Source organism: Trypanosoma cruzi, genomic scaffold (assembly GCF_000209065.1).
Source record: "Trypanosoma cruzi strain CL Brener 1047053516597 genomic scaffold, whole genome shotgun sequence".
Lineage (NCBI taxonomy): Eukaryota > Euglenozoa > Kinetoplastea > Trypanosomatida > Trypanosomatidae > Trypanosoma > Trypanosoma cruzi.
In genome coordinates this window covers 24,331-36,905 of record NW_001849535.1, presented here as the reverse complement: position 1 = coordinate 36,905, position 12,575 = coordinate 24,331, and the positions used below count along the sequence as shown (strand labels likewise).

General features: G+C 47.4%; 7 protein-coding genes across 7 annotated transcripts, besides 33 other annotated features; all 7 read left to right on the top strand.

Moving 5' to 3' along the window:
• Positions 1-10: part of a sequence feature (areas merged during assembly that could not be assigned to a particular haplotype. This can correspond to areas where the two haplotypes were merged or to regions with more than two copies in the genome that were merged during assembly.) that runs on past the window's edge.
• Positions 1-12: part of a sequence feature (T-rich) that runs on past the window's edge.
• Positions 11-6,217: a sequence feature (heterozygous, Esmeraldo-like haplotype).
• Positions 97-161: a microsatellite.
• Positions 267-2,300, top strand: Tc00.1047053506529.80 (hypothetical protein, conserved; the record flags this gene model as incomplete). Its single annotated transcript, XM_816834.1, has 1 exon — positions 267-2,300. One exon carries the CDS (start codon positions 267-269, stop codon positions 2,298-2,300), a length of 2,034 nt encoding a protein of 677 aa, XP_821927.1.
• Positions 2,652-2,683: a microsatellite.
• Positions 2,685-2,710: a microsatellite.
• Positions 3,126-3,148: a microsatellite.
• Positions 3,237-3,281: a sequence feature (A-rich).
• Positions 3,282-3,356: a microsatellite.
• Positions 3,468-3,537: a microsatellite.
• Positions 3,648-3,683: a microsatellite.
• Positions 3,712-3,748: a repeat region.
• Positions 3,879-3,902: a microsatellite.
• Positions 3,977-4,055: a microsatellite.
• Positions 4,466-4,491: a microsatellite.
• Positions 4,608-5,948, top strand: Tc00.1047053506529.70 (hypothetical protein, conserved; the record flags this gene model as incomplete). The annotated part of the gene is made up of 1 exon (XM_816832.1): positions 4,608-5,948. The coding sequence occupies one exon, from the start codon at positions 4,608-4,610 to the stop codon at positions 5,946-5,948; it is 1,341 nt and encodes a 446-aa protein (XP_821925.1).
• Positions 6,117-6,171: a microsatellite.
• Positions 6,218-6,676: a sequence feature (areas merged during assembly that could not be assigned to a particular haplotype. This can correspond to areas where the two haplotypes were merged or to regions with more than two copies in the genome that were merged during assembly.).
• Positions 6,255-6,301: a microsatellite.
• Positions 6,396-6,441: a sequence feature (AT_rich).
• Positions 6,537-6,588: a sequence feature (A-rich).
• Positions 6,677-6,945: a sequence feature (heterozygous, non-Esmeraldo-like haplotype).
• Positions 6,699-7,538, top strand: Tc00.1047053506529.60 (hypothetical protein, conserved; the record flags this gene model as incomplete). The annotated part of the gene is made up of 1 exon (XM_816830.1): positions 6,699-7,538. One exon carries the CDS (start codon positions 6,699-6,701, stop codon positions 7,536-7,538), a length of 840 nt encoding a protein of 279 aa, XP_821923.1.
• Positions 6,946-7,152: a sequence feature (areas merged during assembly that could not be assigned to a particular haplotype. This can correspond to areas where the two haplotypes were merged or to regions with more than two copies in the genome that were merged during assembly.).
• Positions 7,153-12,575: a sequence feature (heterozygous, Esmeraldo-like haplotype).
• Positions 7,547-8,872, top strand: Tc00.1047053506529.50 (arginine N-methyltransferase, putative; the record flags this gene model as incomplete). Its single annotated transcript, XM_816828.1, has 1 exon — positions 7,547-8,872. One exon carries the CDS (start codon positions 7,547-7,549, stop codon positions 8,870-8,872), a length of 1,326 nt encoding a protein of 441 aa, XP_821921.1.
• Positions 7,550-7,593: a sequence feature (T-rich).
• Positions 7,679-7,725: a sequence feature (A-rich).
• Positions 8,881-8,913: a microsatellite.
• Positions 8,939-8,978: a sequence feature (AT_rich).
• Positions 9,023-9,046: a microsatellite.
• Positions 9,286-9,378: a sequence feature (GA-rich).
• On the top strand, positions 9,468-10,142 carry Tc00.1047053506529.40 (hypothetical protein, conserved; the record flags this gene model as incomplete). Its single annotated transcript, XM_816826.1, has 1 exon — positions 9,468-10,142. One exon carries the CDS (start codon positions 9,468-9,470, stop codon positions 10,140-10,142), a length of 675 nt encoding a protein of 224 aa, XP_821919.1.
• Positions 10,146-10,183: a microsatellite.
• Positions 10,299-10,350: a microsatellite.
• Positions 10,444-10,471: a microsatellite.
• Positions 10,643-11,143, top strand: Tc00.1047053506529.30 (hypothetical protein, conserved; the record flags this gene model as incomplete). The annotated part of the gene is made up of 1 exon (XM_816824.1): positions 10,643-11,143. The coding sequence occupies one exon, from the start codon at positions 10,643-10,645 to the stop codon at positions 11,141-11,143; it is 501 nt and encodes a 166-aa protein (XP_821917.1).
• Positions 11,039-11,085: a sequence feature (CT-rich).
• On the top strand, positions 11,416-12,575 carry Tc00.1047053506529.14 (hypothetical protein, conserved; the record flags this gene model as incomplete). Its single annotated transcript, XM_816875.1, has 1 exon — positions 11,416-12,575. A coding segment is annotated over one exon (1,160 nt), but the record flags the coding sequence as incomplete, so codon positions are not given.

The window sequence follows — 12,575 nt, the reverse complement described above, 5'->3', positions numbered from 1 at the left end:
AAAAAAAAGAGAGCGTCTTCCGCGAATACATTTTTCCTCACCAAACGCAAACAAAAACTGACACGCGCACCAGGCAAGTAAAAGATACGAAGGAAAAAACAAGCAAACAAAAAAAAGAAGGAAGAAGAAAAACAAACAAACAAACAAAAAAACCAAACAAATTGACAGGAAATTACGGAATTAAACAAAACAAAACAAAACCTAAAAGAAAATATTGCTTGTGGTGGCGCAACTATCTGCACCTGAGCGTTTAAAAGGAAATTAAAATGGAAGGGAAAGTCCAAACGAGCAGGAGGGAAGTGAACCACAACATGACCGTGAGGAAGCAGGTGGAGACGTTGGGTGATGACGCCTCCGGTGCTATGGAAACTGAGGCGAATGGCGAATACGGCGAGTCAACGCGTTGTGTCAGTGGCCCTTTGCCGCTGCGACAAACGCGACTGCTGGGGATTCTGCTGCTTGTTTCAGTGGTGTTACCCCCCGTTTCGCCCACACTTGAGGAGTTGGCACGGATGTCATTCTCCTCGACCGCCACAGGCCCATTGGGCGCCGATGCGTTTCGGTCACACTCCAACGTCGACGGTACGGATGGCTGCAGTACCGTCGGGGAACTGGACACAGAGGTGCGAGGGGAACGGCTGTTCGACTACATGAGAACCGGGGTTTTCGAGGCATGGGCGTCGAAGATGACAGGGGGGGACGCATGGCGCCGACGTGACGAGGAAGAAGAGGAGGATGAGGAAGACGAAGAAAATAAAGCGGCGAGGAGTGGTGACAGTCTCAATGACGCTGCGGAAGAGGAGGGCCAAGTTGTGGACGGAAAACAGCTGCAAGACAAAACAATTGGGAGGGAAAGAAGGATACTCACAATGGGTGAAGCTCATCCACTGGCACCCGTTGAGAAGGACCGCCGCAGTACACTCAGCAGCAGCAGCATTGGCGGTAGCAGTTCCTCCACCCAATTGGCAATTGGCAGCGAATACAACTCCCTTGTCTCCACCCCGCGTAAACTCCTGCTGCCAAATGCCCTCACGGATCACCGTAGTGTTAGCGGTGACCATTGTGCCGACTCCATCGATGTTGATGATGACGTTAACAAAGAAAATGACCGCAAGGGCTTCTTTGAGGCGTTATCGGACGCCGCACTGCTGCGAATTTTCTTGTTTCTTGTCTTCCCTGATGTCGTCTCCCTGCTCGGCACCAATAAACGACTTAATGAGCTTCTACGGAAGAAATTTCAAGTGAACGAGCATGGGGTTTTCAGAATCCCTGCCTTCACTGGACGCCCGTCTCTGGCGGACCGTTATGGAGGCAACTTTGCCGGCAACAAAAACCACCACGCCAAGAACAAGAACGGCGTTTCAGGAACGATGACTAAAAATATTCGTCTGTTTTTCGGACAGCAGCGGCGTGACCCGCATCCGGCCTCGCTGCGTCATTTACTTAATTTCCTTGTCCCAGAAATTTCCATCCCGCACATGGAGTCGCATACAAACGCCTTGAACAACCGCGGGAAGGGATGCACATGGGTTTTTGTCACATCGCAGGATGACGTCAAGCGACTGATGCGATTTAACAGACTTATATTTCTTGATCTTAATGCAGACGGGAGGGAAGTTTACATGGTGGCCCCACCGCGTAGTAGGATGTGGATACAGGAATACGCGGAGAATATTGCCAGGTGGAGTACACGCCCTATTTACCTGCCGCGGCAGCCAATGGTGATTGAGGTGCCAGAGAAACCATCCATGAAGCGCAAGAGGTTAAAATGGCAGCTTCAGAACGAGAAGAACACGCAAGCCCAGCAAGTGGAGGATGGTGAGCCCATCCAGGAGAGTGAATTCGAGCAGAAGGAGCAGGAAGAACAAAAACATCATGAGGAAGTTTCCCAAATCAATGAGAAAGAAGAACAACATCAGGAGACCACACCGTTTATCTCTGAGGCCTCAGCAGAAGCGGATGGGGATTCATCCACCATTCACCTGCCGAGGGAGGAGCGCCAGGAGAGGGAGAATGCCGTCAATGAAGCTTCCTTCTCTGCCGCCTCATCACCGCGGATGACACGTGAAGGAGAGGGCGCACTGGAGAAGACATGTGAATCTTCCTTCAAACGTGAGAACAGTTTGAGGCCCTCCCAACGGAAGTGCCACAATCCTTACTCTCCGGTCTATGTATTCTACTCACACTTATACACCACTACCATCTGCCTCGGCGATGGTCGGTACCGCCACGACCCATATCTTTACAACCCACTCTGGGAGCCTGTGGAGCCGCAGATGGTGGCTCTTATAAAAGAGTAGGCGTGGACCCTTTGACAGCCTAAATAAGCAAACGCACACACACACACAAACATTGAAGAGGATAATATTATATACATATATGTATACAATATATGTATGATATATAAGGGATAAGGAATCATCGAAGAATGAACAAGGAAGGGGATGAAGGAATAATGGAAGGGGGTGCCACATAACGAGTGGCATGAAAGTATCCGGAGGAACGGATAAAGTCTACCCCCTCCCACTTTAAATTGACTCAATTACTGTGCTTTCTTGCTGAGTTTTTCCTCTTTTTCCCTTCAATAAACGGGCAAAAAAAAAAAAGGGGGAATTTGAACGTGGTAACCGAGTGTCCAAGCGTTTTCATTAATATATATATATATATATATATATATATATATTTGTGTGTGTGTGTGTGTGTATGTGTGCTTTGAATTATTATTATTTATTTTGGCGTTTTTTTTTGTTTTGATTTTGTTGAGAAAATTGTGGAACGTTTGTGTGACCCAATGGAGCCAAGCGGGTGTTGGTTTGGCTTGTTTAGCCGCTCTGCTTCCTTTTATTATTGACTTTTATTTCCCATCGATACCACGCCGGGGAGGCAGCGAGTGCCGTTCCTTTTATTTCGTTGCCTCTCCCTGCTGCCGTCCTCCCTCACCACGTGGGAGGGGGAGGCTGGCGGTTGCGGGTTTTTTTTTTCAAAGACTGCCACCCCGTGACTTTGCAACGAGAGATCCCGGCTGCTGGTGGCGTATGCCTTTTGCATGCGTGCGTTTTAATGGTAGTGTATGCATGCGCGGTGAATCCTCTCTGAGGTGTGTGTTTTGTAGGGGATGTTGTCTCTTTTTTTTTTTTTTTTTTTTTTTCTGTAGGAATAGGGGGGTCAGGGCCGCAGTCATGCGTGCATTTTTTGGTATAATTCCACGAATGTGCGTTTAGATATATATATATATATTTGTTTTTTTTTTTTCTTTCTTTCTTTCTTTTGCTTTTGTTTTTGCGTGCATCTGTCTGTTTGGGTGCGTGTATATATACATATATACATGTATATGTCTGTGTGTGTGTGTGTGTTTGATATGCAGAATTGAGGGAAATTAATATGAAATCATTGAAGTCAACCACAACAACCACGGAAGAAAAAAAAAAAAAAAGAAGGGGAAAAAAGGAGTTTTCATTGCTGTTGGTTTTTTTTTTCTCTTTTCTCTTTTCTTTATATATCTTTATATCTATTTATTTATTTATTAGTTGTATTTGTGTGCCTTTGCGTACGCATAACATATTTTTTTTTTTTTTTACATGGACTTTTTTGTGTGTGTAATTTTTGTTGTATTTTATTAGGAAAAGAAAAGAAAAAAGAAGTTTTTTTGTGTGTTTGTGTGTTTGTGTGTTTGTGTACGTGTGGGATGCGGGAATGAAATAAAAAAACAATGAGAAAGAGAGGGAAAGAGAGGGAGGGAGGGAGGGAGCAATGGCTCACGATTACTTCTTTACACCGAACACCGGTAAATGAGATGTTTTATCATACATGTGCATACATGCATGTACGATGGAGCCATGTTGTTGTTGTTGTTTTAAAAAAAGAAAAGAAAAAAAAAAAGGAGGAGGAGGAGGAGGAGGAGGGGCTTTCCTGTAATATTTTGCATTGAAAAGAGGCATGTTGATGCGGGGAAACATAATATTTAAAAGTAAATGGCTATGTATGTACGCATGTGTATATATATTATATTATATACAAGGAGACATGTATACATATGTATATACATGTACATGCATGCACACAGACAGAGAGGAGGAGAATGAGAAGGACTGACAGACGGAGATGTGCGTGTGTGTATTTATGTATGTTTGGGGCAATAGGGACGTTGGGTGAAGGAAAAGGAAGGAAAAAAGAGGGAAAAAGAAAACAGTAAGTTGTTTATTAAAAGGAAGGAATGGAATATTAATACATGTGTGCATGTGTGTGTCTATGGAGGGGAGTAAACAGTCCAGAGAGTAGAGAGAGTGGAAAAAGAAGAAAAAAAAAGATAAGTGTTAAATATTAAATTTGGAGAGGAGACAAACGTTAAAACAAAAGGGGTGGCGTGTCTCTCTGTGGGAGGGGGGAGGGGATGTCACCTTCCACGCATCCCGACGGTTTTTGTTTTTGGAAGCGGAGATGACTTTTTCTCCCCGCGTGAAAATAATTTTTTTTCTTTTTTTTTTCTTTTTTGTGTGCTGTTGTTTTATCCAAGCACCGGGAGGGAATTTAGGACCGCAGTTAAAAGGGAGAGAAGGAAGACAAACAAACAAACAAGAAAAAACAACAACAACAACGAGGCAAATAAAATGCGGCGTGGCGGTTCATGTCTCACGGTTGAGGGGAAGGCGTTGGGTCCTCTCGGCAGCAGAAGCCCCGTCTTTATTATGCTGGCAATCCTGTTCACACTCTTCACCAACTCGTCAGAGTTTGGCCCCTCCGACGAGGTTGGCACAATCATCACAAGCTGTCCCCGTCCTACGCTGCTGCAGCAGCTGGTGTCATTTGCGGCAATGCGGGATGTGGCGGAGGAGGAGCAGCTTGACTGGGGCGTGCCAGCCACCCTCGGTCGACAGAACACATACAGGCTGCAGGTGAAACCAGCGGAGCAAACCGAGGGGGATCATGCAGGGGAAAATCCGCATGGGAACGCCGCCTCCTCGGCCTCCTCCACGGGAAATGATGTGAACTCTGCGAATGCTCCATCGCAGTCGCGTCGCCGCCCACACCGTCGTCAGCGTCGGAAAAAGAAGACGGAAAGTGAGTCACTAGGGGAAGATGGGGGGACGCCTGTGTCGCTTGGCACGTGCAGCACGAAAAGCCGTAACGGTGCTTCCTCCTCTGGTGGTAGTAATTTGTATTCAAGCGACGTGGGGGAACATGCCGAGACGGTTTTCACCACCTCTCAGCGTCTGTGGGCGCAGTTACACATGGTGGAGGTGGCTTTCAGCTGTGGAGACAATAATTTACTGCACATCACCGAGCGATTTCTGAGGTGCGGGAAAATGTACCCAATTATATACCGTTGTCATCTTTGTCAGGTGCAGGCGGCACATGAACAGGCCTTGCTTGACGCGCCCAATACAGGACTGCAGAAATCTTGTTTCTGGTCATGCCGTTCCTGCGGGAAGGCTCACGAGTTGGTGTGTGAGTCGTGCATGCGTTGTAAGCGCCAATCTGGGCCCTACAAAAAACTTATTTTTGACCAATTACTACCAGAGACAGACTATGCAACGAGCGTCTTGCGTCTGCTACACGCCACACACCCGGAGGTCACTATCCATCGTATTGAGACTCAGCCGCATGTCGACGGGGATGGTCGTAGCAGCGTCGCAGTCTACGTCAGTGCGGATGCGGCCCCCGAATTGGTAGAAAAACTGAACGGAAATGTGTTCTTTGACATGGATGATGATGATGATGAACGTACCGGGGGTGGTGTGCGTGTGCACTACGTGTACGGCTCCCAGAGGCCGTGGCTATGGGCGTTTATCAACATGCGTAAGGCGCAATACAAGGACCCAAATAAACTACCATGGGGGGCTTTGGTGGTGGTGATGGAGACATCCAAAGAGAAAATTTCTGGTGGAACCACGACCAGGGCGTTTCGACCCACACGTACAAAAAGGAATTTGTTTTTAATGGGTAATTAGGCATTTTGGGAGGAGCTCTACGTTGCCAATAAGCTATGGAAACAAGTTGTTACTATCCCCTTTTATTATTATTTTTGTTTCATTGGCTAACTTTCCTTGTTTACAGGCAATACAACAAGGAAGAAATATTTTTATTGCTTGTTTGGAGAGGACAGACGGGAAGCCACCATATATCTATATATATATATATATATATATATATATAATGTATGTATTTATGTATGTTTTCCCAGCAGAGGTACGGATGAATTTTATTTATTATAAATGGGATTATGTATGGACGTGCATTGACCATCAGTCATCCACATGTACATGTATATATATATATATATATATAGGCATAATATATACATTTAATTGTTTCTTTTTCTTATTTTGTTAGTAATTGGGTGATGAGTAAACAGTATGCATGTGTTGATACCCAACGGTGGCCTGCGTTCTTGAGTGTTTATATTTGTTTTTATTTATTTATTAAATTTTTTTTTTTTTTTTTGTGGGCGCATTTACGTGTTTGTCATGTGTTGTTATTAAATAAATATTTTAACAGGTGCTGCTGCAACAGTGTTTATCATTGGCGTGGTGTTGGGATTTTTTATTCTTGTTTTTCTGTTTTTTTTTTTATTTTTTTAATTTCTTTTTTAATTTATTTCTCATTTTGTGTGTTCTGTGAGGGCCGCGAGAAAAAAAAAGAGTGGAGACGGGAGAAGAAACGGGGGACATCTCCAACGACGTCAAAACTGGGAGGGGAGAATGGAGGGGCAAAGTGAACTTGTGGAACGGGTTGTGCGGATGCAGCTGACAAGCCCTGACTTTGCGGAGTACTGCGTGGCGCACGTGACGGATCCAAAACATCGATTTCTTTTCTCACGAAACGAAGACGAGGCGGAGAGGCGGCTGTACGTGAGGCTGCTGGAGGGGCGAGGCCACCAGAAGAGGGCAGAAACACCAGCAGTCGTGGCGCCGGCATCTGCCCCGGGACGAACTTCTTCTTTAATGACGCACGGCGGCACGGCGGTGCTGTGGATGTCGTTGCTGGATTACTTTTCCTCCACGCCTGGTGTACGTGGACCGCACATGCCGCACATGTTTCGTACGGAGGCAGATCTTGCCGCCTTTGTTGACATATTGGACGGCGCCCAACGAGAGCATGTCTCTCTTGAGGATGTCGTGCAGTTTATGCTGCGTCGCCTCCCTATGACGGAGGTGTTCTTGTATGTACTCTGTTACATGTGTGATGTACGTGTACACGAGGTGCGGAGGGAAACGCGACGTCGTAGTAGTGGTGCCTGCGTCACAGATTCCGCGGACGGGGCTTCAGACGACAAGACATTACAGGCAGCAGGGACATTATTATTTATTGCCAACATGTTATTACTGCAGCACGACGCTTTGGAGAGGCCTTTGCGATATCTATCTGTATTTGAATTTTACATGCAGCGGATGGTAGAAGCACTTGCAGGGACGGTGCCGAAGAATTCCCCAGTCGCCACATTTTTACGTGAGACGGTGATGGTCTGGTCGGAGGGTCATGTCTTTGGCGAGGAGGCGCTTGACTGCATGAAGCGGGCCATTGGGTGCTCTTTGGGATAAAAGGGAGGATGAAAAACAGAAGGAAAAAAAAAGAAAAAAGAAAAAGAACAGAAAACGCCCACAAAAAGTCATCACGCGCTCTCCCCTTTTCTGTTTTCTGTTTTTTTTTTTTTCTTTTAAAGTGGGATTGGGAGGGCACATTTTCTTTCAATTTCTTTTCTTTTCTTTTTTCTTTTTTTTTTTCTTTCCCCCCTCCCCCCCCCTCAGTTGCAGACATTTCTCTCTTGCGTCGTATTCAGCGCGCGTCATTTCCTTTTGCCACGGCACGAAAGACAACTTCACAAACGGCACTGTTAGCATCACAGAAGGAAATGACGACAACAGAAACACCGGCGCCGACAAAAGCTCCTGTGGCAGGATCCGCAACAGGGGACTACTACTTTGATTCCTACAGTCATTATGGTATTCATATGGAGATGTTGAAGGATTATCACCGCACGACTTCCTACCGTGATGCCATTTGGCGCAATGCATATCTCTTTAAGGGAAAGGTGGTGCTGGATGTTGGATGCGGCACGGGTATTCTCTCCATGTTTGCTGCAAAGGCAGGCGCCAGGAAAGTAATTGGTGTTGACTGCAGCAGCGTGACAGTACAGGCGCGGCAGATTGTAAAGGATAATGGATTTGAAGGTGTTATCACCATTATTCAAGGAAAGATGGAGGATTTACAGCTTGACGAGAAGGTTGATATCATCATTAGTGAGTGGATGGGGTACTTTTTGTTGTACGAGTCAATGTTAAACACGGTTCTTTACGCACGTGATCGATGGGGCACACCCGATGTGAAACTCTTTCCGGACCGTGCGAACATGTACGCTTGCGGCATTAGCGACCAGCAGTACAAAGAAGAGCGGTTTGACGTCTGGGACGATGTACAGGGCTTTGACTTTTCCTACTTTAAGCGGCTGAGCTACATTGAACCGCTCATAGACACAGTGGACCGCAATCAAATCCTAACCAACATGTCTAATCTTTTCTCATTTAATATTAATACCGTGCAGGAGGCGGAACTTGCGTTTACAAGTGAGTTTGAACTTATCGCAGAACGATCAGGGTGTGTGGATGCGATCAGCGTGCACTTTGACACCCCATTCGCTGCCGGCCATGAGGTGATTGTGCTCACGACGACGCCGCTGGAGGCCCCGACACACTGGCGACAGACGGTGCTGTATCTTTTTAACCCACTACACATGAATAAAGGTGAAAAGGCAAAGTTTCGTATGAGCTGCTGCCCGAATAAAGGCAACCCGCGCGATCTTGACATTGCGCTGCACGTTGATTTTGACGGAAAGCTGCAGTCAAGTCACTACGATCAAGACTTCCGACTGCGGTGAGTGAGTGTGAGAGAAATAGAGAGAGAGAGAGAGAGAAAGAGGTGGCGAGATGCACATAAGATGAGCAAAAAAAAAAAAAAAAAGGAATATATATATATTTATATAAGAAGGGAGGAGATGAGGAATAAAAGTAAAAAAAAAAACACATATATAATAATAATAATAATAATAATATGAAACAACAACAACAACAAAGAAGAAGAAGAAGCGAGTAATACGAGGAAAAGGTGGAGACATGCGCACACACCACACAAACACACACACGAAAGGAGGCAGAGGGGGTGAATTTCCTCTCCCTCTCTCTCTGTGTGTGTTTGTGTGGTGTGTCTCTCTCTCTTTGGATGCATGCATGCTACTATGCGGCTGTGCACGTCTCCATCAATGTGTTACTTCATGTCTCTCTTTTCATGCCGTCTTTTTCCCTCCTTTTTTTTTTTTTCCCCTCCACTTTCCATCCTTTCTTGTTTCCTGCCTCTCTCTCACTCTCTCTGTCTGTCTGTGTCTTTTCTTATGCGTGCACCGCATGAGTTTGCAGCAACACCCATTAACATCTGCCGGGTCGAAGACCTTGTGCGAGAGTCACAGGGCGAATTAAATGCGGTCGAATGAGCGGCATAAAAGGCGCAGTTCCGCACGGAATTGGGCGGCTCCCTGTTCCGCCTCCGCCTCATTGCGGCAGGGCACTTCACAGCAGCAGGCGTCACAAACGCCACCAACGCCATCGAAGTCTTTGTTTATGAATATTGTATCCGCACATGCTAGCAACCATGATGGCATCACGCATGCGAGCAGCACCGATGCAGTCTCGAGGGTTGTGTTCTCAGCCACGGGGATAAAGAGCGAGACATCAGCCGTATCTTTCTTAACGCACGAGGCGGGGAAGGAGCCTGCAGGAACACGTAAGAAAAGCACTGACACGTCAGTGAACAATCATAGTAGCAACAATAATGGTGCAGTCAGCACTTCCATCAAGAGCAATAGCAATACGAACAACATGAGCGGCTTGCCACTTCGACAGAAGTCTTTTGTTCCGTTGGCGTCCCCGCGACTGGCGAAGATGTCATTCACACGGAGTCATGAAAGAGCAGGGTCGAAGGTGCGATCACTGGCATCGATTGCGGTATGCAAGACGGAGAGAGGCGTTGGGAAGGAGACGGCACAGTCTGGGAATGAGCAGGCACGCAAAGAGCAACGCCGACGAGAGCTATACGCATGGAACAAAGAACTGCGATTGCGGCAGCAGACGACAGTGGCTGTGGATGCGGTGTAGAGGAAAAAAAAAAAAACAAAACAAAAAAAACAAAAAACAAAGAGAGAGGAGCTTCTTTCACTTCTCCTTTTTCTTTTTGTTTTTGTTGTTTTCTCTTTAATTTCTACTGGTAGACTTGTCTGATCAAAAATTTTTTTTTTTTCTTTATGTACGTGTTATATGCATGCATGCATACAGTTATATCTATCTATCTATATATCTATATATAAAACCGTATCTGTGTCTCTGTGTGCGTGTTTCTCCCTTTTTCTTTATGGTGGCGTGCTGAGAGATGTGGAGTGTTGTCTTCGGAATCCCACCGATTTATTTATTTATTTATTTATTTTTTTTAAATGTTTCTGGAATTTGTCCTCTGCCGCTCGCTGTGGTGCGTGTGTTTTGACTGCATTGCCCTCCAATCAACAAAAAACGAACAAAAACAAAACCGGAAATTAAAAGGAGCACTGCACGGTGAAGAGAAGGGGAAAAAGAGAGGTTAGGGGGGAGGGGGGCCTGACTGCATGAGTGCAACGCCCCCGGATACGGCGGGCAATTACTTCGACATGCTCGTGAACAGCGACCCACGTGTGGCCTTTGACGTGCTGCACATCGGTGTCTTTTCCACCATTGAGGAGGAGATGGGGCGTCAATCCCTCAGCTCGGCATCGAGCTTCGGTGCGATGAGAAGAGCCAAAGCCGTGGGCGAAGGGAAAAACGCTCGTTTTGTGATACCGACGCACCAACCGGCGCTTGACGAGAGAATTCCACAGCCGCAGGATGTGTTGGCTGTGTCTGCCCTTCTTCGCTCCTCTTCTCCATCTGCATTACGGGAGGCGTTGGGGCCGGCGGTGCTGCATGTGGTGCAGAAGTATCGTCCCCAAGTACTGCGAGAGGAACGACAACAAAGACAGCGACATGAGGATAAGAAGCAGGAACAGGAGGAGGTGGTGGAGGAGGAGGAGGACGACGACGACGAATCTCATGCACGTGATGACACCACATTGGACGTGGCAGAGGCATGACAATGGATGATACGGCAGCGCCGTACGGCGAGGGTGGCGAATAAAGAGGTGCATGAAGGAAAGAAGCGTAGGACAACCAGCCTTTTTCTCAAAAGGGCTTTCCCTCTCTTTTTTTCTTTTACTCTTCCTGTAATTGTGAAAATTCACTGCTTTTTTTCTATTGTCACTGTGAGTTTCTAGAGGTCTTTTTTTCTTTTCTTCTTTTGTTTTTCTTACACATGCACACAAACACACACATGCACGGCTGCAACATTTGCAGTTGTCGTTAAGTTATGGAGGAACTACGCGTGCGGGGTAACGCTCTCTTTTCCAGCGACCCACGTGCTGCGGCAAATTTGTACCAGGAGGCCCTTAGCGTGTATGAGACATTGAAGGATAAATCAGCTGCACTTGAAGAGTACACAAAGTGCGCTGGCAACGCACTGACATGCCTCTTCAAGGTGCAGGAGTACGACACGTGTCTGACGCTTGCAGAGAAGGTGTTGCAATGTAACCCATTAATTGCCAAAGCGTACGCCGTTATTGGGAGATGTCTTTTACTGCGACCGGCCTTTACGTTACCGCTGCATGGGGACCCATTGCAGTACTTGTGCCGTGCCGTCCACTTGTCACCGTCCATGTGTGAAACAATAGTTCCGTTTATGGATGAAGCGCTTGAGCGACTTCTACACGAGTGTGACACGCTGCGTGACGAGGAACCCTGCATTGAGGTGCAACAAGGGGAATGTGGAAGGTGTGTCGTGGCGGCCTCCCATTTGCCTCCCCTGTTGGTTGTGAGCTCCACGTTGCATCCGTTTTCTGTGTGCTCTTACGAGGAGACGAGGTCTGTGGGTTTGTGTGCACACTGTGGCGTGGTCGTCATGCCTGATGATGGCGAGGAGCCTACCGCCGCGTTGCGGACATGCCGCCGCTGCCAGTTTGTGTCGTACTGCTCCGACAGGTGTGCCTCCTGCCATGGCCGCCAGCACGAGGAATACGAGTGTCGACTGCTTTTTCGGCTGAGGGAGATGCTGGGGTCGATGCGGAGTTGTGAAGCGGCGGTGCCGGACGACTTTTTCACTATGGCGACGCACTGCATCACGACCGTTAGTGGCGTGAAGGTGCGCAAGGAGGGGCATGAGGCGGTGCTGCGGCTGGAGAGCCACGAGGTCGAAGTGTCGCAGGGACTCACACCGCTTGTGCGTCTTGTCCAGGATTTGTTTAGCGGGGAGGATCCCACATTCGTCACCCGCATTCTCGGCGTCGTACGTTGCAACGCGCTTGCGGTCTGCGATGCATCCGGTCTTCCTGTCGGCCAGGCGTTGCACGCGGCAAGTGTTACGTCGTACTTCAACCACTCGTGTTTGCCGAACTGCGCGATCGAGGCAGGTGCGATTGTGACAACGCGTGCCATCAGGCCGGGCGAGGAGCTCACCATATCATACCTGCCGCA